The sequence below is a fragment of the Colossoma macropomum genome, unplaced genomic scaffold (genome assembly GCF_904425465.1).
Source record: "Colossoma macropomum unplaced genomic scaffold, Colossoma_macropomum, whole genome shotgun sequence".
NCBI lineage: Eukaryota > Metazoa > Chordata > Actinopteri > Characiformes > Serrasalmidae > Colossoma > Colossoma macropomum.
The window spans coordinates 36,192,039-36,216,311 of NW_023494790.1; the positions used below are offsets into that span (position 1 = coordinate 36,192,039).

General features: G+C 40.1%; 2 protein-coding genes across 8 annotated transcripts; both read right to left on the minus strand.

Annotated features, from left to right (window-relative positions):
* Positions 1-1,883: 1,883 nt before the first annotated feature.
* Positions 1,884-8,611, minus strand: LOC118809708 (sesquipedalian-1-like). 7 transcript variants are annotated; one of them, XM_036573238.1, is made up of 4 exons: positions 8,504-8,611; positions 7,430-7,581; positions 4,135-4,438; positions 1,884-2,669 (listed from the first exon to the last, which is right to left on the minus strand). In XM_036573238.1, exons 2-4 carry the CDS (start codon positions 7,508-7,510, stop codon positions 2,266-2,268), a joined length of 789 nt encoding a protein of 262 aa, XP_036429131.1. In that variant the 5' UTR covers positions 7,511-7,581; positions 8,504-8,611; the 3' UTR covers positions 1,884-2,265. The 7 variants fall into 7 exon arrangements, with proteins under 7 accessions (XP_036429131.1, XP_036429134.1, XP_036429130.1 ...); XM_036573241.1 differs by having other exon boundaries at positions 7,430-7,538; positions 8,504-8,610; XM_036573237.1 differs by lacking the exon at positions 8,504-8,611 and adding an exon at positions 8,356-8,462 and having other exon boundaries at positions 7,430-7,538.
* A 5,114-nt stretch (positions 8,612-13,725) lies between these two features.
* LOC118809710 (zinc finger protein GLI4-like) lies at positions 13,726-23,808 on the minus strand. Its single transcript, XM_036573242.1, has 4 exons — positions 23,370-23,808; positions 18,979-19,175; positions 16,101-16,684; positions 13,726-15,818 (listed from the first exon to the last, which is right to left on the minus strand). Exons 1-4 carry the CDS (start codon positions 23,408-23,410, stop codon positions 15,546-15,548), a joined length of 1,095 nt encoding a protein of 364 aa, XP_036429135.1. The 5' UTR covers positions 23,411-23,808; the 3' UTR covers positions 13,726-15,545.
* Between the last annotated feature and the right edge of the window lie 465 nt (positions 23,809-24,273).

The window sequence follows — 24,273 nt, forward strand, 5'->3', positions numbered from 1 at the left end:
GAAGGACGAAGCTGAAGTTGGCTTCCTATTCACCAGCTTCTCGTTCGAGTTTTCCCGTTCCACCTTAAATGGTGCAGCTTTAGGCACCAGAAAGTGGCCATTGCACCATTTAAGGTGGAACGGGAAAATTCAAACAAGAAGCTGGCAGATAAAAAGCTAACGTCAGGTTCGTGTAATAAGGTGCTAACGTTAATCTATTATGAATCTCTACACGGATTAAGGAATGCTGTAACTTACTGAGCTACAAAGCTTTAACCATCACTGTAAATAAATAACTACTACATCAAGTTAAGACCCCCTGAATAGACTATTAAATGAAATAAGCTCAATATAAAACCAGAGGAAAAACAATCACATCAACAGGTTCTCTGTGCCTCATTAACCACACGACCATATCTACACAAACATCACACAAACAATACGCATCACACAGACATGAGTGTGGATCACTGCGTTCCCTCCGTTATATAATCCTATCCCACTTTCACTGAGTGCAGTATTCTTGAAATAGTGTAATTTTGGACAGTATCTTTCTTAAACTGCCGCTCTGTAATGGTACTGAATGCAGTCCAGCTGCATTGTTGACCGCCCCAAAATGGCGGCGCCGTTGACGTGCCTGGCTGGACCCAATGCGGCATCTGGGTATGTATATCTGTGGTGCTAATCCTCAGCTTCAACTTCATCAAAGTGTCTTCTTTGGTATGACAAGCAGGAATTGCCTAAATAACAATGACAGTTTTCTTTTCCAAACCTTTGCTCAAAGCACATATTGAAACCCTTTTTGTTGAAACACCTGAAAGTTGAGTGATGATCACAACAAGGGGATAAAATGTGTGGTGCTTCCACAGCTTTCGTCAGCTGGTCTTGCAGTTTTGCAATTTTGGCAAAGAAAACTGTCTGTCAAGATCTAAACAGCTTACAATTTGGTATGTTATTAACATTCGCCAAAGAAAACATTTTTCTGTATTACGAACATTTAAAAAAGCTATGTGTCTCCAATCTTTTCATGGACTGTGTACATTTCTCAAGTTGAAAAGCCAGATAAGCTCTACAAAAATAGATTTTCTAACATTTCCAAGAGTGTTTGTCATTTTCCCTCTTGTCGCTTATCAAATGTACACAATTTTCCCCCAAATGTAGTCGAATAGGCAAGACATTCATCCAAGATGTCCAACGTTTGCTTCTTTAGCTTTGCACTGATAAACAACGGAAGCTCATACCCCACTAATTAGCACTACACAAACTCACAAAAGTGTGGATTGTTTATGTGGTTTTCTACACTGTTCTCTTAAACATGGACAAAGTTCAGGCTTCATAATGTCATACAGTGTTAGAAATATCATGTCAAGTCTATGATAAGTCTGTGATAATGTAGACATGCATGATGCTAACTGGTGGGTCATAAAGTCTCTTTATTTGTTAGCTACATTAGCTTTGTAGCTCCAGTGCATAATTAAAGAAGCAAACTTCAAACAACAAACAGCAGCACGTTTTCATGCAGACTAATAATCCGTTAATAATCCGACTAATAGCTCAATCTGAATAGAATATGTCCATGTAAACACCTCATTCAGAATAGTTTAGTCTGATCGGGGCCATTTGGAATACAATTTCTATCTGATTGATCGAGGTGGGTGATCCTGTAAATAATCTGTTAAATAGAAGAATAATATCCGTGTAAACGCCTGTATCTGATTACATTCCCTATCGGAAAGTTTAAGTCCGTTCTGATCATGTTCGTCACGTCATAGTGAGAGTTTATACCGTTCAACATGGCGGAGCAGAAACTGGTCTGCAGAGGAGACGAAGTTTATGCTCTGATCTTTAAAAGACGGCGGTGGGACGGACGTCCAGCTTATGTGTCTCAGAACACGACGTCTTCCTCTCGGCCTTCTTTAATAAGGACATGTGAAGGACGTTTTCCTGAGTCTGACATCATTTTAAAGTCATTAAAAACACAAGCACTGCTCACTGCTGCTCATCTCGCTCTGACTGGACTCACGTGGTGCTCATTGTCATGGCAACGTCTAAAGTGGTTCTCTACAACTGTGCATAATTTTGGATCGGATTACTTGTAGTAAGCATGTAAACAGAGATTTTCCATCAGATTGTTGAGTAGAGTGAGAATAAACACTTCAGTCTTAATCTATAATCGGAATGTATTCAATTGGATTGTTGAAAATCTGCATGTAAACACAGCCACTGGCTGATCAACCATCATCTGAAAAAATGGGAAAATTGGGTAAATTTGATTTTTCTACCAATCTAACCCAAATCAATCAGATCTTCCTCTGGCATGGCCGTCGTTTCCCGCCTTTTTTTCTTCTGCCAGTCGGCCACCAGTTGCCTAACCTCCCTGCCATAGTCCTCGTGCATTTTGCTGAACTCCTCTGTGGGCTCTGACCACTCCCCAAGGGCCGGGGGTGGGCCGTTGAGGGGCATGACGTGAGCATGACGTTTAGGCCAGAGTTTAGGGGAGCGTTTGCTGGCGTGCTTGGCACCGGGGGGTGGGACCAGAAGGTGCTGATTGTTTCCGAGACCCCCTGATTCTTTCGCGCCTGGCACAGCGTAAAACACTGAGGTTACATACGGCTTCTGAGAATGAGGCATGCTCTCTTTCACCAGCTGCGAACAGTCCACCGGTTTAACTCCCAATGCTTCTGCCGTCTCTGTAAGACAAGAATACCAAGACATATTAGATGAGCACGATATGGAAATGCAATGTTCGATAAAGCTGTTCTGTGTCACCATGACGATACGAGAAGCAATATATTATGATTAATAAAGTGTATCTCTAACCAGATGTGCTGTTTTTTTAAACTAACCACACACAAAAAATACAAATGCACCATTCACTATAGTGCAAAAGAAAAATGATCAAATACTATTAGCTACTTACATCAGAACCACATTTTTGTACACTGTAAAGGCCGTTAGACACTGTGTGATTTATTCATGCAATTTATTCAGGTGAAAATAAACTAATTTGAGCATTTGCATGACGGTATCTTGCATAACAAACACAATTTTTCAGAAGGCGAAAATACAACATTATTTTGTTTATCCTCTGTTAGATTTCTGCAAATTTTCGTTGGTGACATGAATATTTTCGGACCAATGATGGTCGCCTCTGCTGTTGGCATGACAACAACCAAGATGACGAAGCAGCTGTGTTCCAGCAAACAAAACTTTTTCACAGATGTCAAAAGGATCCGAATCTCCAAAAGCAGCTCCCTCCTTATCTACTGAGTTAAATGCACTCAGCGCCACCTAGTCTGCTGGAATAGTGCGTTCATGCCTTCTAGTTATTAAAAAATCATTTTAAAAATTAAATTTCATCTGCTTCTAATGCCAGACTGAGGAATAGAATTGCTTGAAATCACTATTAAAATACCTCAAACATGCATTATCAATATCGGAAAAACTATATATTTTTTTTAATTTATATAAATGTCATTATTGTTTTACCATCCATGGCCTAATCCACTATATGGGCTCATACTGGAGAGAGTTAAAGGGACCCAAAAAGGAAAAAACACTGCTTTCAATAACATTCATTCGATTCGGTTGCAGATAAATGTATAAAATGATTTTAATAAAATAAAATGAACTTCACAGGTTTCAAATAATTAACAGAAAGCTGTGCAAAAGTAGGAAGACAAAATGATAATTTATAATAACATTAATATCCAGAAGGAAGTTCTTATAAAATTAATACCTAGAATGAAGTTCTGATAATCTTAATGCCTATATAAAGGTTAAAATATAATTCAGACCTAGAATGAAGTTATAATAAAATTCATATTCAGAAAGGAAGTTCATATCGAGGATGAAATTTAGTATTATCAGAACTAAATAAATAGTTCTAATAATATGTGTTCATCAAATATGGAGGCAGAAAACTTAAATAAAATAATGCCAGTATATTATTGTCATTAAATTACTTCTTGTTTCCAAACTATTTAAATAATAAGTGAAACGTTATTATATAGTTTATAATATTTTTGCTGTATAAGTATTGGTAAGTGTTAATAATGTGAAAAGCAGTTTAAAACTTTTGAAAGGTATGAATGTTCTCAAAGAAAATGATCTGAGCTCTAACAGTGACCCACGCTGGACTCTGTCCTGTCTTACCCAGATACTGCTGGCGCAGGTCCTGCAGGAGGATGGAGAGGAAGCTGTGGTTGGCTGAGTGGAGGGCTTTAACCCAGCCCTCCTGGCTTTTCTGGTTCTCGGCCGAGAATTTGTAGGTGCGCAGGCCGGTCTCACTGAACACCAGAGAGAAGGCGAACTGCTCGTCCGATTCACACAGCTGTACAGAGCAGCCCTCCAACACGACGACCCCTAAAATCTCCCTGTCCCCCGGGCGGTCCCGGTAGAACAGCAGGTTCCCTTTGAGGGTGCACCAGCGCTTCTGATAGGAGGTGTTCACTTCACCCTGCGGGGCCATCAGACAGAACACAGAGTTCACCAGGACGGCTTACTAAGGGTGAAAATCTCTGACCTCACGATTCAAACTGAATCGATTCCTTTAGGAAACGATTCAGCGCATCAGAAAATCTCAGTACCACAATTCAGTTTGATTCAGAATTAATTTATGAAAATAAACTGAACGCAAGGGATTTTTGCACTTTAAAATGACCTGAGATTTTATTTTTCCCCAAAAAAATGACTAAGTTTTTGTTAGGATGCTGATGCATTTTGTACGAGTTGTAAAGGATGTACTGTTTTTTTTTTAGGAAGTCCAGTAAGAAGATCATTACAGTGATCAACTCTGCTTTAACAAATGCAACAAGTTTCTCTGCGTCGCTCTGAGATAGAAAAAGCAGAACTTTAGCGACATTTCTCAAATCGTAAAAAGCTGGTTTAGTGTCTGTGTTTACATGCACATAAAACAGAGCTCAGAGTCTAAGATCACACCCAGGTTTACTATGTCAGGTATATAAATATATAAAGCCATTCTGATTTTTAAATTTGTCCCTAAATATTTCTTTTGTAACTGAATTAGCCCATTTACAGTATCTGCATTTGCCCATTTATATAGAATCTGCCTGTGAGCATCTGTTAAAAATGGAAAACATTCTTTTCAACTGTACTGATGTCCCATTTTGTCTGAATCAATCATACTCAATATCTGTGTAACTGTACTATTTACACACAAGGTCCAAAAGCAGCATACAGTATCGTTGCTGTCGTAACGCAGACCTATCTCTCCATTTTTGTCGTTTTTTTTTTTTTCCCATGATTTGAAAATGCAAGCTGCTCTTTACATAATAAGATATGATCACGTTCTATTAACTTCCGTTGAAACTGAAGAATGTTTATCCTCGTCCTGTCAATTTGCCGGTTTGGATGTACAGGCTTTGTTCTGACAGCACCTCACTGTAGCCTACACTCTGAAAAATGATGGTTCTTCAAGGGTTCTTTAAAAAGAAAATGGTTCTATATAGAAACATGAACACTCAAAGAACCCTATGCATGATTAAAGGATTCTTTGCATCGTGAAAGGGTTCTACAGATTGATGGAGAATGTGCTAAGATTTTCGAAAAGGGTTCTATATAGCACCATATTGTTTCGATGTCAAGCTTGTAACAACAGAAGAATCCTTTTCTTTACTAAATATCCATCATTTTTAAGTGTGTGCAGTACTGCGGAAATGGGAATCATGAGTTATTTTAGTTTTCTCATATGTAACAGCACTCAGTGACTCACTGATTGGTCAACAGACACGTTTAATTGGATCAGCTGGCTGGTCAGGGGCGGATTAACTGACCAACATATTGTTGCTTCTAATGCCAGATTGAGGTATAGAACTACTTGAAAATGCTATCAAACATGCATTATTAATATTGGATTTATTTTTTTAAGATAACTGTCACTATAGGTCTACCACCCATAGCCTAATCCACTGGATGGGCTAATACTGGACAGAGTTAAAGTGACCCAAAAAGGGAAAAAGAACTGTTTTTAATAACATTAATCTGAATTGGATCAGCTGGCTGGTCAGGGGGCAGAATAACTGACCAACATATCATTGCTGTCGAACACAAAACTCAAAAATGGTAACTTTTTTTAGGAGAAGTGGGAAAAAATCAGAGATTTTATTCTAAGTCACCATAAAAATGCTTGTAGATCACTTTAGAAATGTGCTGACCAATAGAATGGGACACACATGAGCTTAAGGTCACCATGCCCAATGCCAAGAGTCGACTAGAGGGGTATAAAGCCCCCCAATATTGAGCTGTGGAGCAGTGGAGCTGCGTTCTCTGGAGTGATGAAGCTCCATCGAATGTCTTTGGGATGAGTTGGAGTGATCCAGAACTGATCATCCAACATCAGTACCTGACTGAAGCTCAATCAAATCCTCACAGCAATGTTCCAACATATAGTGTAAAGCCTTCCCAGAAGAGTAGAGGCTATTACTGCAGCAAAGGAGGACAAACTTACTACTAACATCCTTAATTTCAGAAGAAACGCTGGATGAGCAGGTGTCTACAAACTTTTGGACAGTTTCTCGGACCCAGATTACCTAGACTAAGCCAAAGCCTGGACTAAAAAGAATTTCCTATGGTGATTTGGCATCGGCACTGCAATTTATCCCAAGCCTACACTCTTAAAGATGGTTCTTTAAGGGTTCTTCAGCAAAGGCAATGGTTCTATTTAGAATCACAAGATCTATATAGATCTATTTCATGCTTTAATGGTTCTTTAGATTGATGTATATGTGTTCTTTATAGAACCTTTTTTGGTGCTATATAGGACTATTTTTAATAGGGTTCTTTACAGAACCATGTACAACACATTTTCCTTCAATCTGAAGGACAATTCACCATGCAAAGAACCCTTTAAGCATGAAATGGTTCTGTATAGAACTCATGAGATCTATCAAGACCAATCCCATGCTTAAATGGTTCTTTGCATGGTGAAATGGTTCTTCCGATTGATGTATATGAGTTCTACATAGAACCCTTTTTGAAAGTGGTTCTTTTTTGGTGCTATACAGAACTATTTTTAAAAAGCTTCTATATAGAACCATGTTCAACACATTCTCCTTCAACCTGAAGAACAACTTCACCATGCAAAGAACCCTTTAAGCATTAAATGGTTCTGTATAGAACTCATGAGATCTATCAAGACCTATCCCATGCTCAAATGGTTCTTTGCATGGTGGAACTGTTCTTCATACTGATGTATATCTGTTCTTATATAGAGCCTTTTTTGAAAATGGTTCTTTTTTGGTGCTACACAGAACTAATTTTAAAAAGGTTCTATATAGAACCATGTTCAACACATTCTCCTTCAACCTGAAGAACAACTTCACCATGCAAAGACCCATTTAAGCAGGAAATGGTCCTATATAGAACTAAACGGAACCATTCCCTTTACAAAAGAACCCTAGAAGAACCATCTTTTCTACATATAGCCCACCTTTTTGTACAGGAAGCCCTCCTTAACCACAGGTGCACTACAGGACAGGTAGTGATGCAGGATTTTTCCATGGATCTTCATCACTGTGTCTCACCATGAGCTTCTTCATCTAAACGTCAGAGCAGGAACAGGAGATTTGTGGTTGTTCACATCTGGCATGAGTACAAAACACAATAAATAAGCTTAAAAAATTCGATTTTAACGCTCTGTTTAATGTCATTATCGATTCTACTCACTCTTACAGATGGTTTAGCCACCAGAAGCGGATTATTAGTGAGGATAAGGTTTTTAAAATATATGTAAACACTGTAAAATGTCCTAATAGCACCTCCTCACAGCTCCTGTCGACCTTTCCAAGTCATGACTGACGAGAATAAACGTTTAAAAAGCTGAAAAGCAGCTTCTGTCACTATTATTAATCGTATGCAAATGAAAACGGAAAAAATGACAACATTACGGCGGTGTAGTTTCTGTATTGCCTTACCAAAGCTGGTCTGTCAACACAGCAGCGTTTCACAACTCTACGAACTTAGCTTCTTATTCGAAGTCTGCCGTTCCACCTTAAATGGTGGAAACGGCCTCAGGCGCCAGAATGGAACTGCTGCACCATTTAAGGTGGACCGACAGAATTCGAATAAGAAGCTCTCTCTACTTCCGCAAAGCCCGCCTGCGCCTTTAACACGAATCTGCTCTCAGAAACCTTCAAGACGACCTGAGGAGACGTTTGTTCACCTGCATTCCGATCATTTTGGCTCATTTTTACTCAGTTTTATCACAAATATGTAGATTTTGTGCCTCCGCGGGTCGCTTTTCAAGCGCAACGTCAGCCAAATCCGTTAGCTTTAGCATTTTCTGAAGGTAAATACACAGGTAAACGTTGGACGCTTATTAGTATCGCATTACAGACGTTTTATTTTTGTGTTTACCTGTGAAAAAAGCCTTTCCTAGTACGCTCTCGTTCGTCCCGTAGTCTCTGAATTTGGTTCTAGCTTCCTCATCTGCACTCATTAATACATCATTATGTATTTAAAGATAAAAATCTTTAACGAATCGTCATCGCAGTTTCACATTCACCTGTTGATAATTTTGTTTCCCACGCGTTTTCCGACACTGGTCGGCTTGGGTCTTGCGTGGGTCGTTTGAGCTGAATATACACCAGTCAGCCATATCATTAACACCACCTCCTTGTTTCTACGCTCATTGTCCATTTTATCAGCTCCACTGACCATATAGGAGCACTTTGTAGTTTTACAGTTACAGACTGTAGTCCATCTGTTACCCTGTTCTTCAGTGGTCAGGACCCCCACAGGACCCCCACAGAGCAGGTACTATTTGGGTGATTTTCAGCACTGACTCTGACGTGGTGGTGGTGTGTTAGTGTGTGTTGTGCTGGTCTGAGTGGATCAGACACAGCAGTGCTGCTGGAGTTTTTAAACACTGTGTCCACTCACTGTCCACTCTATTGGACACTCCTACCTTGTCAGTCCACCTTGTGGATGTAAAGTCAGAAACGATAGCTCATCTGCTGCTGCACAGTTTGTGTTGGTCATCCTCTAGTCCTTCATCAGTGGTCACAGGGCGCTGCCCACAGGACGCTGTTGGCTGGATATTTTTGGTTCTCAGTCCAGCAGCGACACCGAGGTGTTTAAAACTCCAGCAGCACTGTTGTGTCTGATCCACTCGTACCAGCGCAACACAAACTAAGTATACAGAGAGTATGCAGAGAAACAGATGGACTACAGTCTGTAACTGTAGAACTACAAAGTGCTCCTATATGGTCAGTGGAGCTGATAAAATAGACAAATATTGTAGAAACACAGAGGCGGTGTTAATGTTATGGCTGACCGGTGTAAATTCACTGTTGGGGTGTAGAATATACAGACTGACCAATGCAATGCACTGTGTAGGGAGTAGGGAGCCCTTTGAAATTCATCATCAGCCTTTTCTGAAAGCAAATACACACATGAAGTGTTGAATGTTTGTTCACCTTGGGCGTCATTTTTTGTGTTTACCTAATGAAAGAAGCATTTCCTAGTAAGCTCTTGTTCATTTTAATTCTAGTAGTCTCTGCCTTTGGTACTTGGAAGGGATGTAGATTATCTCCCATAATCAAATTTGAATCTTTTTAATATAGAAAATTTTAAGAGTAAATTTCTTACGCCTACAGTACTTTAGCATTTGTGTCTATTTGAGGCCTGTGACGTTCCTTGAGGAGGATGCTGTGACATGAGATAAGGGCTTGTTTCGCCCGTCTCCAGTCAATCTTACCAGACATGGTGGCGGCCTGGACTGTAAACTGAATTAGTTGACTTTACTTTACAAAAAGATGAGTTACAGATACTAATTCTAATTTTCAGTGATCCACACTTCTGCAGCAAGTTAACACAAACAGTCCAACCATTATAAGTGGTTTCCATTGAGCTGCTCTACTTTCACAAGTTCTGCTTACACTTGAATTAGTTAGGTTAGTTTCAAATATTATGTAATGTATTTGCATCAATTGAAACTACTCCATTATATTAAATGGATTGTTTTGTATAGTAATAAATAGACTATAGTCTATAATCACCCATTATTTGAGGACTCTAATAGTTAATGCATATTTGCTATTCTGCTAGCATTCATAGTGATAGACTGGACAGGGCTGCGTTCAAACAGAAGTGGTGGCATATTGAGGACCCAGTTGTGTTACATAAGCATTGCATCTGTGGCAGCTGAGAAGGCCATTCTTGTCGTCCTTCTAGCTTATTCTATTAAACATGCCTGCTAACATCTTCAATTGTTGCGTACACCAAGCTGCAGCGGCCACATTTGTAGGGGACTTCATTAGAATCCATTGTGTGCGCTGCCTTTTTAATATGGCTGGGTTTATATACACGTCGCTGGTGACTGGGTAACACCTCTGACACACCCATTAAACCAGAGAAAATATACCTGAAAACCTGTCGCTCACCATTTCAACAAAACATGTCGTTCAACCTGGAAGTCAGAGCAAAACAGTGCACAACGTTTTGAGGTTGAATGCACCCCAGATAAACCTGAACACAGAACACCATCATGGCGAGAATAACTAAAACATTCACGTTAACCTGAGACTATGCTATGACACAAAAATAACATTTTGCAAGGAAAATTAAATTCATAAATTAGAGAAATTAATTTACAGAAACCAACAAAACTGTTAAGAATGCTGGGAAGTTTTTAGGCAAAAGACTCCAGGCTGTAGGACTTCAAATTAACAAGAAATAGTGTGTTGCTAGATTTGTATTAGTAATTTTAACAAATTAGGAGAGTAAACCAAAAAAAATTAAGGTTGGCCTCTTTTCCACCGCAGGGCCGAACAGTTTTGAGCACCGAGGGTAACCGTTCTAGTGGCGTTTCCACACGGACACGGTTTGACGCGGAACACTTAAATACCAGGCTCAGCATGTTTTCTCGGCACAGTTAGTTAACCGTATTCTGGGTCACAGAACCGTTCAGCGGGACGGTGGAACGACATAGCTATTCGCTGACTGATACTATGGTTATGTCAGTTTTGTGCCGCTGCCTCGTGCTGCGTTATTTAAAACCTGAAAACAGTCAAATAGGTTCAGTTCACTTACACAGACGGCAAATAAATGAAAGGAGTGCACAATATTAAATCCACCACTCAATAAACGTCAATCTAACACCAGTTTATCATTGTTAAATGGCGCTGATAACCAGGAGAGAGTAGCTGGTTAGCATTAGCTTAGCTAGCATGCTGCCAGCTCTGCTCACCACAGAACAGATTCGATTCTGACTAACAAACTGAACTGACACAAGTTCAGATGATAAAGAAGGGAGCGAAGTCGAGCGGCTGGCGTTGGAGGTGCAAAAAGCCGAAATTAAGCCTGTTCTGTGGTGTTTGGAGCTGTAGACTCATAGCTAAGCCTACGCTAGCTGGCTCCTCTCTCCTAGCTAACTTAGCTTAGCTAATGAGACCCAAACAATGAATCAGTAAATGTATATCGCTGCTCTCGGAAGAAAACCTGGTATCTCCATTTTTGTCATTTTTCACTTTTTGACATAATTTGAAAATACCTGTTGCTCTTTACATTGTGTGTATATTTTATGATGATTGGACCAAAAGAAACGGCCCAAAATTACTTGGGAAAAAGTCTGGTTCCATTGACTTACATTGAAAGTAAAGTAGGTTTTTTCCTCCTCCTGTAAAGTTACAATTTTGGAGATACGAGGTTTTTTCTGACAACAGCGATATACATTTACTGATAATTTACATATAATTTACATATAATTTGCATTAAGCTGTAACTGTCTTGACCAAGTCTTAGATGGAGAAGACACCAGCAAGTGCTCACAAATTATGAATGAGTGTTTTTCATAATTGTTTTACTCAGTCATGCTGTGGTAAATTACTCAATAACGTCTTTATACCCAAATTAGTTTCTTTATTAAATGATGTGCTGAGAGATCAGAGTGAACGAATCGCCAACACAGTTTTACAGTCACCTGCGGATATTTTCTTTCCCACCTGTTTTCCGACAAGCCCCGCCTCTCCTGCGTTGGGATTGGCCATGTTAGCGTTCTAGAACGGCCGGACTGCTTGTGAGTAACCAATCAGAGCGCAGGGGCAGAACAACACTCCTTTATCTAATCTCTCATCAGAATTACAGTGTAATGTGGACTTTTGCCTCAGGCTGCTTTAGATGCTGTTTAGATCAGAGTTCTCCAGAAAGGGAGGGGAGCGGGGCAAATGACGTCACCAACCACCTTTACCCCTCTCCCACTATTATACATAAACCCCTCCGATATCTGTGTTCGTACTTGTTCTTATACAAACTACAACTACTAATAATAAGAAAAGTGATAACTTCACTTCACTGATCTCTTCACGAGCTCCACCCGTCTTATAGGTCCACTTTATTTTATATGTATACATACAGGTGATATGTGCCCATCTGCCATTTTGCACAATTTCTCATACACCCCCTGACCCCTCTCCTTTCGTCACTGGTCAGTTTCTGACCACAGAACCCCTGTTGACCTGACATTATATGGGTGGTGGTCCCTTCTCAGCACCACTGTGACACTAACATGCCATTGTTATCCCCACAAGGATAGCTTTTTAAAAGAATAATGTACACTTACAGGCCAAAATAAAACACTGGGTTTGAGCAATAAATCAAAAGAAATTATCTAATCAAAAACAGAAAGAAGCTTAAAACTTGATGAACAAATGTCAAAAGTCAAAATATCTGAAATCAAAAAAAATCCTGGGAACACATCTTTGGAAGATTCTTTATTAGATGAATAAAATCATGATAAAATCCATAATCATCTGCAGTTGATGTAATTCGCTGTCACACAATGGAAAAGCTACATTTCAAAAGACGAAAATGAGGAAAAAAAAATAAATCACTGTTACTTTTCAGAGCACAGGTCAACTCCTCCCTGAAAATCTCTGCGAGTGAAATGTCTATGACATCCACGATCATGTAAAATTAGGGTTGTTCGGATTACGGCTTTTGTCTTTTGTTAAATCTGAACTATGTAAGATTTGGGGATTTGGAGCCCTCTCTGGTGGAAATGTGTAACTACATGCAATGAGCGGAGGAACATTTTGTAGCGTGGGTTGTGCTTCGTCTCTGAATCTGATGATTGCAAGTGTGTTGAAAGAGAACTGAAAGAGAACTCAGTTAAAACCTGGTGAAGGACCTGTCTTTCAAGGATGTGAGTGAATTATCTACTACTCTAATCAGTATAATGTTGATATTGCATTTGAAGCGTAAAAATCGAGCTGGACCTTTTTTCTGAGCCTGTGCGTGTGACGCAGGGGCATAGCCATTGGTGGGCCTGGTCCTACCCAGATTGATCAGAAGCCTACCCAATCAAATGGGGAGATTAAGTGACCCTTATTAGTCCCACAATGGGGATACTTCACCACCGCAATCTAACCTATCCGTGCAGTGAACCACCACACACACGCTAGTAAATACACACACTAAGGGGCAGTGAGAACACTCGCCTGGAGCTGTGGGCAGCCCTATCCAAGGCGCCCGGGGAGCAGTTGGGGGTTAGGTGCCTTACTCAAAGGGAACCTCAGTCACGCCGGCTCAGGGGATCAATTCGGCCACCTTCCGGTCACAAGGCTGGTTCCCTAACCTCCAGCCCACGACTGACCAATCAAATTATTATAAGCTCCTCTATGATCTTCCTTCTTTTCCTCAACCCTCCAATCGCTGCTTTGCAACTGTTGCTATCCACCATTGCTCCAAGCCTTCAGTTCGTTATAATACGCCTGTGTTTGAAGCTCCAGTTGCAGGTAAAAGATGTACCTGGGAGGCTAAAAATTTAATTTTGTCCCTGATAGTGTCATTATCTACTCACCCAAAACAAAAAAAAAAAAGTGTCAGCTTTGTGTTCTCATCTCTTTTACTACAGAAGCTGAAATAGACTGTGAAAATGTCCAAGCTACTATCTAACGTTACTTCAGTGCATCAAAGGAAAGATATGAATGGACAAACATTTTTATGTGGCAATATGTTTGTGGCTTCAGTGATTAGGTTTAGGCTTTTAAGTTTGCTGTGATGGTCTTCATAGTCAAGGGTGTTGCAGTGTTTGTTGTGTTTATGTGAATTCAATGTTCTGGCGGACTGGTTATATTACCATAGGGCGCAAAAAAACTTTGAAACAGGAAGGCCGACGACTGCACGGCTAATTTGTATCTACCAAACAGGCCTACCCACTTTTTGACAGGCCCACCTAAAAATATACATCTGTCTACACCACCAGTATGAGGTTAATATGTAAAGTCGTATGACATAGTCCGAAAAACTCGACCCAACGCCTCCAAAGATTACTGGAGTTTTAATTTTCAGGTTGCTCTACCATGAGTGAAGCAGTGAAGCGCTGCTGGGCTGTTTTCGTTTTTCAGTTTAAAATAGTTCCTCCAGACATTTGAACCGTTTTATTAACTTATGAAAACGTGCCTCACTGCTGCGGGTCTTGGTTGTCTTAAAATCAGTGCAACAGTGCAATAAATAGGGTAAAATAGCCCTAAGAAAGGACTGGATTTGGATAAGGCCTCAAGGGGAACTCCACCAAATTTTCCAAAAATAAAAAAGTTCCACATAATTAAATGGTTAAGCTGTAAACAAAGCGATTCGGAGTGGTTTGGCGTGAAATGCTCCGTTCGAGAGAAGCTAAAGTCAGATTTACTCAAATTGCTCACAGTGGTGGTGATAGGAACCAGACGTCCACCTCTAAAAGCTCCCTCACAGAAAGTTATCACACAAAGTGGTTATGAATACTCAGCCTGATGCCTGTTTTGTGATGATGTTTTAGCGTAAAATGTCCTGTCAATGCATTTATTGCAATCCATTCATGGCGGAGGGATACAAGCAGGGCGTTGTGAGGCAAAATAGTCTTCAAAGAAAGCTTATTTTTCAGATTGTTCACTATTTTACTATCATCAACATTCCATATAAAACTCAGAAGACACCTGTTGGTTCATTGGTGGATTTGGATAGTAAATTACATGTCTATATTTGTGTTGTAGTCATGGTGACCCCTGGTTCCTATCACCACATCTGAGTCTTTACAATGAACCATTTCATATCAAACCACTCAGAATGATTCTGTTCACACTGCGACCAAGGAATTATGCAAAAATTTCCATTAAATTTGTTAAAGTATACCTGTGTCTGCTCTGGTACTGACATTTTGGATCACATCAGGACATGTAAAAATGTCTTTTGAATGCCTTAACATCACTTCAAGTGGATAATTTTTGGGTCTATCAGATTTTGATTCATGCTCCAATTGATTTTTCAAAACCTTAATTGACAGTATTTTTCTGTTAAATATTAAAAGTTGCTCATAGCAAAAGTATAAAAGAATCTGCAGTCTACATATAATTCAAACATTTTCATAACACCCACCACTCCTCCTAAAAAGTGATGTAACAGGCCTGTACAGTGTGGCGTTTTGTTCTTGATTGATCAGTGGCTGCTGTCTTTGGGCGATACGTTTCTCATACAAGCTGCACTGTGAAATAAAATACAGTCAAATACCGTAACGCCAGCGATAACATAAGAAATATTGTGATATGATATTTAGGCCATATCGCCCAGCCCTACTGAGGGCCCTTCCATAAACGCTGGTGATGTAAACTCTGTCCTATGTGGATCTTCTGATGCCGTTTGAGGTTCTCCCTCCGGCTGAAGCTTTTGCCACACTGGAGGCAGTAGTAGGGCTTCTCTCCGGTGTGAACTCTCTTGTGCTTCTTTAGGTCTCCGGCCTGGATGAAGCAGCGGCCGCACACAGGGCAGCAGTACGGTTTTTCTCCGGTGTGACATCGCTCGTGGATCCGGAGGTTCCCCACACGACTGAACGTCTTCCCGCACACCTGGTGGCAGAGATGGGTATCGTTAGGGTTTTAGAGGTATGAGAGGTGAAAATCTCTCACCTCAAAATGATAAATTCTAACATTCAATGCAGTTTATAACTGGTTTCTGTTTCAGAACCGGTTATATTCAGTGAAGATCTTCCCAAGTTATTTGTGGTGTGCCCCAAGTGTTTGTTCTTGGCCCAATGCTTTTTAGTATTTACATGTTACATACTGGGTAAATTATCCATAGCCATGGACTCTTTTATTTGCTGTGAGACAGGAATCAAGAGGCATCCCTACTTTGCAACCATGGTTCTCCACACCCCGTGGTATTTGCAGGCTCCTGGACCTTTCCATGGCCGACTTTGCGCTCCTTTCAGTCATCATGCACCTTCCAGCTGTACTGAGATCTGACTGGACGAATACAATACCATAGGAGCTTGTACCAATGAGATCTTGTCCTGCTGCAGGGTCACTAAGGTCCTCAGCAACATCATCTAACCCGACCTGGGACATCTGTTGTTGTGGGGAAGAGTGTTCCCCAGCAGCAGATTCAGTTTTAATGTCCTGTACAGGTATGCTTGGCGCCCGGTCCGCAGGCAAGCGATCTGAAGCTTGCGCACTGTGCTGCGTTTCGGTCAGATCTGTACTGCTGTCATGTTCCGCTTCTGATGTACACATATCGGCTAACGTTAGCGCCACTCTCAGGTCACAAACCGTCTCTGCCTCTACAGCGTGGCCGAGCTCTTCTCCTTTAACAACTGGATCCTCAGGCTGAGCAGAAGTGGACTCTTGCCTCAAACAGGAAACATCTGAGCCAGGTGTCGGCTGAGTCTGAGTGGACAGGCTATTGACCGACAAGGAGATGGAGGCAAGTCTTGACACTGCAAAGGTAAAAACAAAAGGAAATGACAATGAATTCACATGAGCTACGGTTATACTTCACCACCAAGCAAAAAGACCCAAGGACTACTTACAGTGAATCGTAGAATGTTTCGTATGGAAGGCAAAATTACTTAAAATTAAATACATATTTTAATCACTGATTAAACATGCTGTTTTACTCTGGAATATTAAGTGAAATTTGTGCAGGCATGTACACATAGACTCCCAGGGCAGAGGGGATCTTGAAGTTTTGCGAGGTAACAAAGTCCTCCTCACACATCATCGCTGTCGGATCAAAATCTTGCATCTCCAAAATAGTAACTTTTCAGGTGAAGGGAAAACTATTCTTAAATTTCAATGTAGGTTAATGTAAAGATATTTTACTCTAAGTAAGTTTGGAACATTTCTGTTGGTCTGTTTGTCATGAAATGTCCAGAAAACGTAAAGAGCAACTGGTATTTTCAAATTATGTCAAAGAATGAAAAACGACAAAAATGGAGATACAACAGCGATGATATGTACAGTAAGTAGTGTAGTGATTAATGATATAGCCGTATATGCAGATAAGTGAGTTTCAGTTCCCTGAATTTTATCATGATTCTTCCAGACATTTTCATGATAAACAATACACATCACAATGTTCAGTTTTTCTGAGATTAAACAAGACGGAACAGACAAAAAAATGTGTAATACCACTTTTGGAAATACTACAATAATAATAATAATAAATCTACAACTACAAATGGTTTTATTCAATGTTTTACAAACTGCACTGCACTATATCCAGTTAAACAGACCTAATTATGTTCACTTTGTAATGAAACATGTAGTTTTATATCTATGATATGCTCAGAAAAGTGTATTGTGACATAATTTATCGCAATAACAGTATAATATCCTCATATTGCCCACCCCTAGGTAGGACTGCCATCTGCTTTATTTGCTGCTTTATTTTTTGACATATAAAGCTCTAAACGGCCCCTCAGTACCTGAGTGAACTTCTCTTATTTTGAACCATCATGCCTTCTTAGATCACAAGGTGCTGCTTACTATTAGTACCTAGAATGAATAAAGTCACATCAGAGGGGCTCTCATACAAAGCCCCCCAACTTTGGAATAACCTTCTCATACAAAGGGGGGGGGGCTCTCATACAAAGCCCTCCAACTTTGAAATAACCTTCCAGTCAGTGTTCAGGACTCAGACCCAGCCTCAGTCTTCAAGTCTAGGCTAAAAACCAGCTTGTTTAGTCGAGCCTTTGGTAATTCGTTTTTCCTGTTTATGTATTATGGTAAACTGACAACATCAGTGATGTCATCATGCTGCTCTCACGCACTCACTCAGGTTTGTTGACGGTGGAGCAGAGGGGTGCTGACATCTCGGGGAGCCTCAGGTCTCTATGACCTTCTTGCTTTCCCTTTTAATGAGGCTGTAACAGCTCGACCTGCCGGAGTCTCTGCAGCACTGTGTTAACACTGTATACTATAATCTGTCTCTCTTAACAGAACTGTCTGTGGTTTCTTTGCTGAGCTGAATAACTGCACATCCTGTGCGTCTGATGCTGTTGCTTCATCTGGCTTGTTTGGGTGCCCACTGCTCGCCAGCCTTCTGGACCAGTTCAACTACAATGGAGCTTCCTGCTGTACAACACTGTGCAAACCTCACCTGCATGAACTGACCCTCCTGATGATGCTGCTGCTGCACAGAGTCAAACTATTCAATCAGAGCCACTGCTTCACCTGCATTTCCCCTTTTAGACTAATGTTAAAACCTTATTCCCTGTTTTTTTTGCTCGTGTTATTGTTTGCTATCCGGTGTCGACCAGAGGAGGATGGGTTCCCCTTTTGAGTCTTGGTTCCTCTCAGGGTTTCTTCCTCTTACTCTTAGGGAGTTTTTCTTCCCACTGTTGCCATTGGCGACGCTCATGGGGGCTCGGACCTGGATTTTTCTGTAAAGCTGCTTTGTGACAATGCCTGCTATAAAAAGCCCTATATAAATAAAGCTTGACTTGACTTGACTTGGGAAAGATTCGACACTACATTTACTGTCCTCTACAACATGACTGCCTTTTATCAGCCATATGCTGTAAATTAAATTATATAAATTTAAAAAATTTTATTTTTTTATTGCCTTTTTTTGAGCCCCTGCCCCTCAAAATGTCTGTACATTTTTCAAATTATATGAAATGATGTATCGCCCCAAACAAAGCGCTCACTGGCACCATGTTCAAGACTTGTTCCTGTTGCCTAGATTAGGTTCTGCTCTGTTGTGAGACGTTCACTCACTAACATTCACCTTCTCTCTCTCTTTCCAGCTGCTCCAGGGCGTCCCGCAACTTCAGCCGCAGCCTCTCGTTCTCCCTCTGCGTCCGCGCCGTCTTCTCCTGATATTCCGACACCGTCTCTCTCACCACCTCCAGGACCTCATGCACCGCCACCGTCAGCAGCTTGCTGACCCGGACGTTCAGACGATCCAGCTTCGTCACGTTATTGCTGATTTGAGGAGATACAACCGAAAATTGAGTTACTCAGGAGAATCATCACTGTATTCCACACAAGCACAATGTTTTAGCCCACAAAACCATGCAATCAAGATCAACTGTAATTAACTGTACAGCAAGACTATTATTACTATTTATGATTATAAACTGATCAAACTTATGAAAATGTACAGCTAAAGCTCAAAAAACCTGTACAGAGAAACTTATAGAGTCAGAGTTGTTCACAGTGCTGGTAATAGGAACCAGACGTCCACCTCTAAAAGCTTCCTCACAGAAACTTATTACATGGTTAAAAATATTCTACGTGATGCCAAAGATTTTTTTTTAACGATAGTTTTGTGATGACATTTTGGACTAAAATTTATTTATTTTTTTAATACATTTGTTATAAGGCAAAATAGGCCCCAAACAATTAATTTTCCCCTTTTTCATTATTTTTAACATTCCATATAAAAACTCAGAAGATCCGTGTAGATTCACTGGTGGTTTTCATAGTACATTAAATTATCATGACCCCTGGTTCCTATCAGCAGTGCACCATTTCACATCAAACCACTCTGAATGACTTTGTTTACATCCCAGTAGATGAATTATGCAGATTTGTTTAATCTGTGGAAGTCCTCTTTTAAATTCAACACTGAGTTCACCGTTCCTTGCTGTGTAGGCCTGAAGGGAAGTAACATGATTCAGTGGTTATGGATTGAGGAAGTAAATACCACCAAAAGGCAGCAAAGCGGACTGTTCAAGTGCTACAAAATGAAGGTCTAATGGAACGGTGAGTTTATTTGTGCTTTATACTCGGTTGAGGAAAAACCGACATGAAAACATTAGACCGCTCAGTTCCATCTCACTGTGGGTTGTACAGACAGAACTTTTACACTGAGTTTCACCAGAGAGTTTCTAGAGAGAAGAACAACCACTCTGGGATGGTCTGACACTAGAGGGCGCTCATGACAGTCGCAAATGAATGGGTTCCTATGGAGCTTTTGTATAACTGTAATTGTAAACCTTTTTAATACAGCCAAATGCACTTATTTTATTTCAACACACAACAGCATAACATGTTTCAACACTGCTGTCATGTTTTGAAGCTTCTGAATTCCAGTTATAGGACTTTATAACAGTGTCTTATACACACCGATCAGGCATAACATTTTGACCACCTCCTTGTTTCTACGCTCATTGTCCATTTTATCAGCTCCACTTACTCTATAGGTGCACTTTGTAGTTCTACAGTTACAGACTGTAGTCCATCTGTTTCTCTGCATACTTTGTTAGCCCCCTTTTACCCTGTTCTTCAGTGGTCAGGACCCCCATGGACCCTCACAGAGCAGGTGGTGGGTCATTCTCAGCACTGCAGTAACACTGACGTGGTGGTGGTGTGTTGGTGTGTGTTGTGCTGGTCTGAGTGGATCAGACACAGCAGTGCTGCTGGAGTTTTTAAACACCTCAGTGTCACTGCTGGACTGAGAATCGTCCACCAACCAAAAATATCCAGCCAACAGCGTCCTGTGACCACTGATGAAGGACTAGAGGATGACCAACACAAACTGTGCAGCAGCAGATGAGCTATCGTCTCTGACTTTACATCTACAAGGTGGACTGACAAGGTAGGAGTATCTATTAGAGTGGACAGTGAGTGGACACAGTGTTAAAAAACTCCAGTGCTGAGAATGATCCACCACCCAAATAGTACCTGCTCTGTGTGGGTCCATGGGGGTCCTGACCACTGAAGAACAAGGTAAAAGGGGGCTAACAAAGTATGCAGAGAAACAGATGGACTACAGTGTTTATCCATGGCATTAATGAGCGCAAAACTGCCAGCGTCCTACTGCCTAAAATCTTTGGTATGATGGTAAGATGCTTTTTCCTTTTCTAAACAAAATACCCTCTTCTACTTTCTAAAATTTAAAAAGAAGATAAATGCTTAATTTACATGTTAGGCATTCTGCAGTCTTGTTTTGATATAATGGACGAAACAGGAAGAGGCCCTGCTGCCCTTCAACTGGCTCTGGTTTCACTTCCTTGTCCTAAACATCAGATGACCAAGACTTCCTCTTTCAACCAACAGAGAAACTTAGTAAATCTGGGTTACATAAAACTAACCCACAAAGACTGTCTGCTTAACAAAACCAGTGAATCTAATGTTTCTGACAGAAAGCTGTGGCAGAACAGTGACAACACTGGGTGTAAGTATACAAATGTTTCACTCACAAGCTGAAATAATGTAATATTGATCTAATAAAAAAGCTTTAAATCAGGTTGGCACACCAAAAGCCCCTAAATAAAATGTAAATATGTATAAGTGTTGTTTCATACAATAAACAGTGCGTTAGATATGGTTAATAGCTTCAATAAAAGTAAACAGTTAAGCACAAACGCTATAAAATGATATAGGGTACTATTCCAGTGGAACACCACATGGTATATCTTCACATCTCTGTGTTTGTAGTTGTGAAATAATCACTTTCATCCATATTCAGTTACTTTTCACCCCTCATATCTACCATAAGTGGTCAGACTCTGTAGAAATATCCCTTCAGTCGAGGGGCCGTTGTGCCCCAATCAAGCAAGCAGGCTAATTAAGTTCTGATCATCTGATTCTTTTCTCTGTGTCCCAGAAGTATCACTAACTCCATCATGTCCCTATTGTGCCTAATGAGAAAAGACATACAGTAGTACTACGTTCTTTAAAAAGATGGTTCTTCAAGGGTTCTTTAGTAAAGAACATGGTTTTATATAGAACTGTGAACATTCAATGAACTCTATGCATGATTAAAGGGCTATTTGTGTCATTCACGTTGATAGAGAATGTGTTGTAGATGGTTCTATATAGATGTCAAGCTTGTATCAATAGAAGAACCCTTTTGGGTGCTATACAGAACCATTTTCAAAAAGGTTCTATATAGCAACCATCTACAGCGCATTCTCCATCAATCTGAAGAACCCTTTCAACATGCAAAGAACCCTTTAGTCATGTGTTCTTTGACTGTTCATGGTTCTACATAGAATCATTTTCTTTACTAAAGAACCCTTGAGGAACCATCTTTTTTAAAGTGTACAGGACTTTTACACTAATTTTATACAACATAATGAAAATGACTAATTTGCTACATAAGCATTATTGATTACAATTAGACAGTATTATTTGTAATACTTGTAATATTACTACAATATTATTACATAGAACCAAGAATATAGTTATATATTATATTATTATTTGTATTATACAACACTGTAGAAGCTCTTAAACTCAAGGTTTCCTGTAATGTTACTGTAGATCTCTTTGGTAGATGAGTGACATTTGGACATTTGGCCTCCTTTAAAGGGAAGTTTATACCTTTAAAACTTCCCTCAAAGGAAGTTATTATATGAAATAAACATGATGTGTTACCTGAGAGACTGTTTTATCGTAGTTTTGTGATAAGATTTTGGCTTAAAACACATTTTTTGATACACTAATTGGAGAGAGGTACATACAGGGCCTTCTAAAGCAACATAGTCCCCAAAGAAAATATATTTTTTTTCAGATTTATCACTATTTTACCATCATCAACATTTCATATACACACTCAGAAGACACGTGTAGGTTCACTGATGGTTTTGCATGGTAAATAAAATGTCTATATTTGTGTTGTGGACATGGTGACCCCTGGTTCCATTCACCACCATCACCCTTGTTGACAGGCGTCCACCTCTAAAAGCTGCCACACAGAAATTATTACACAAAATTGTTATGAATACCCTGCCTGATGATAGTTTTGGGATAAAGTTTTGGTCTTGTTAATATATTTTTTTTTAACCCGTTCTTGGTGGAAGGATACATGCAGGGTGTTCTAAGGCAAAATAGTCCCCAACAAAAGTATTTACCCTCATCAACTCTGCACATAAAACCTCAGAAGACAGGTTCACTGAAATAAAATGGCTATATTTGTGTTGTAGACACTGACCTCTGGTTCCTATCAGCACCACTGTAAAGACATCTGAGTCTGTAAGTTTCTCTACAAAAGAGCCATTTCATATTAAACCACCCTGAATGGCTTTGTTTACATCTCAACGACGGAATTATGCAAACATTTGAAAATCAGGTGGAATTCCCCTTTAAGTGAGTCCAGCGCTACATTAGCAGATATAGTACATATTAAAGAGTGACAGTTTAGGTTAAACGTATGAAAACATGCTTTACCGAGAGAAAGTCTGGCTCTTTTCCAGCGTCGTCGTGGACATAGTGGCCCGTTTTGTACGGATAACACTCAGTTAACTTGGTTTACAGACGTTATTAAAGAGATTCAGGCAGAAAAACCTGAAGTAAACAAACAAACAAACAAACAGACAGACAAACACGAATCCGCAGCTGAAGAGTCGGTCAGCCCCTCCTTATCGATAACACGAAAATATAATCCACAAACGAGCCTCGTCCTCAGGAATATGGTCAGTTAGATTATAAACGTGTTCGCTATACTTTATTTCATCTGGTCTTCACTCTAACTGACCGGTTTAAAGGACAGAGGCGGTTTAAATGAAAGAGGAACTTCAAAAAGAGGAATTTCAATCGAAATTCAGTCCCTGCCTCTTCCTATATTTACATCCCAGTGCGCCTTCGATTTCAAATTAAAAGTCCCACTCAACCGGAGCAAGAGCAGAGCCTGGCCACTTTCTGTTTCTACGGTTATATCAAAAACACGCCTGATAAACGGCAGAGGGCGCCCGCGAGCAGGTCCTCAGTAAAAGGGAGTAAATGAAGCTGAACGGCTAAAAAAAACATTTAAAACGGTTTGTGACCACTTACCCAGAACTTCCCTTTAATTTTAGAAAGTAGAAGAATGTGTTTCACTGGAAATAAAGAAAACTTACCGGTATTTTCCTTCTTTCCACAGCAAATGGGCACCAACGGAGAGATGTAACGAGGTTGCATATTTTATTAACACTAAAATCCATAATATCAGACAAGCCATTAATACATCTATATCCAACAAAGAGCCGGCGTCCTCTCCATCACCACATAAAGATATCATGGTTAAAATGTCCCAGTTTAGTGCTATTAATAATGATATTTTAATCGATATAGGGAATCATCTCTTATGAGCCAC

Excerpts from the sequence above, each read along its gene's own strand:
- LOC118809710 (XM_036573242.1), bottom strand. The coding sequence starts at position 23,410 with ATGTCCACGACGACGCTGGAAAAGAGCCAGACTTTCTCTCG. Across the intron at positions 16,685-18,978 it reads GCTGGAAAGAGAGAGAGAAG|TGTCAAGACTTGCCTCCATC; the intron begins GTGAATGTTAGT and ends TTACCTTTGCAG. Across the intron at positions 15,819-16,100 it reads TGGAGAACCATGGTTGCAAA|GTGTGCGGGAAGACGTTCAG; the intron begins GTAGGGATGCCT and ends CTCTGCCACCAG.
- LOC118809708 (XM_036573238.1), bottom strand. The coding sequence starts at position 7,510 with ATGAAGATCCATGGAAAAATCCTGCATCACTACCTGTCCTGTAGTGCA. Across the intron at positions 4,439-7,429 it reads AGGGCTTCCTGTACAAAAAG|GGTGAAGTGAACACCTCCTA; the intron begins GTGGGCTATATG and ends ATGGCCCCGCAG. Across the intron at positions 2,670-4,134 it reads CCTGCGCCAGCAGTATCTGG|AGACGGCAGAAGCATTGGGA; the intron begins GTAAGACAGGAC and ends CTTGTCTTACAG.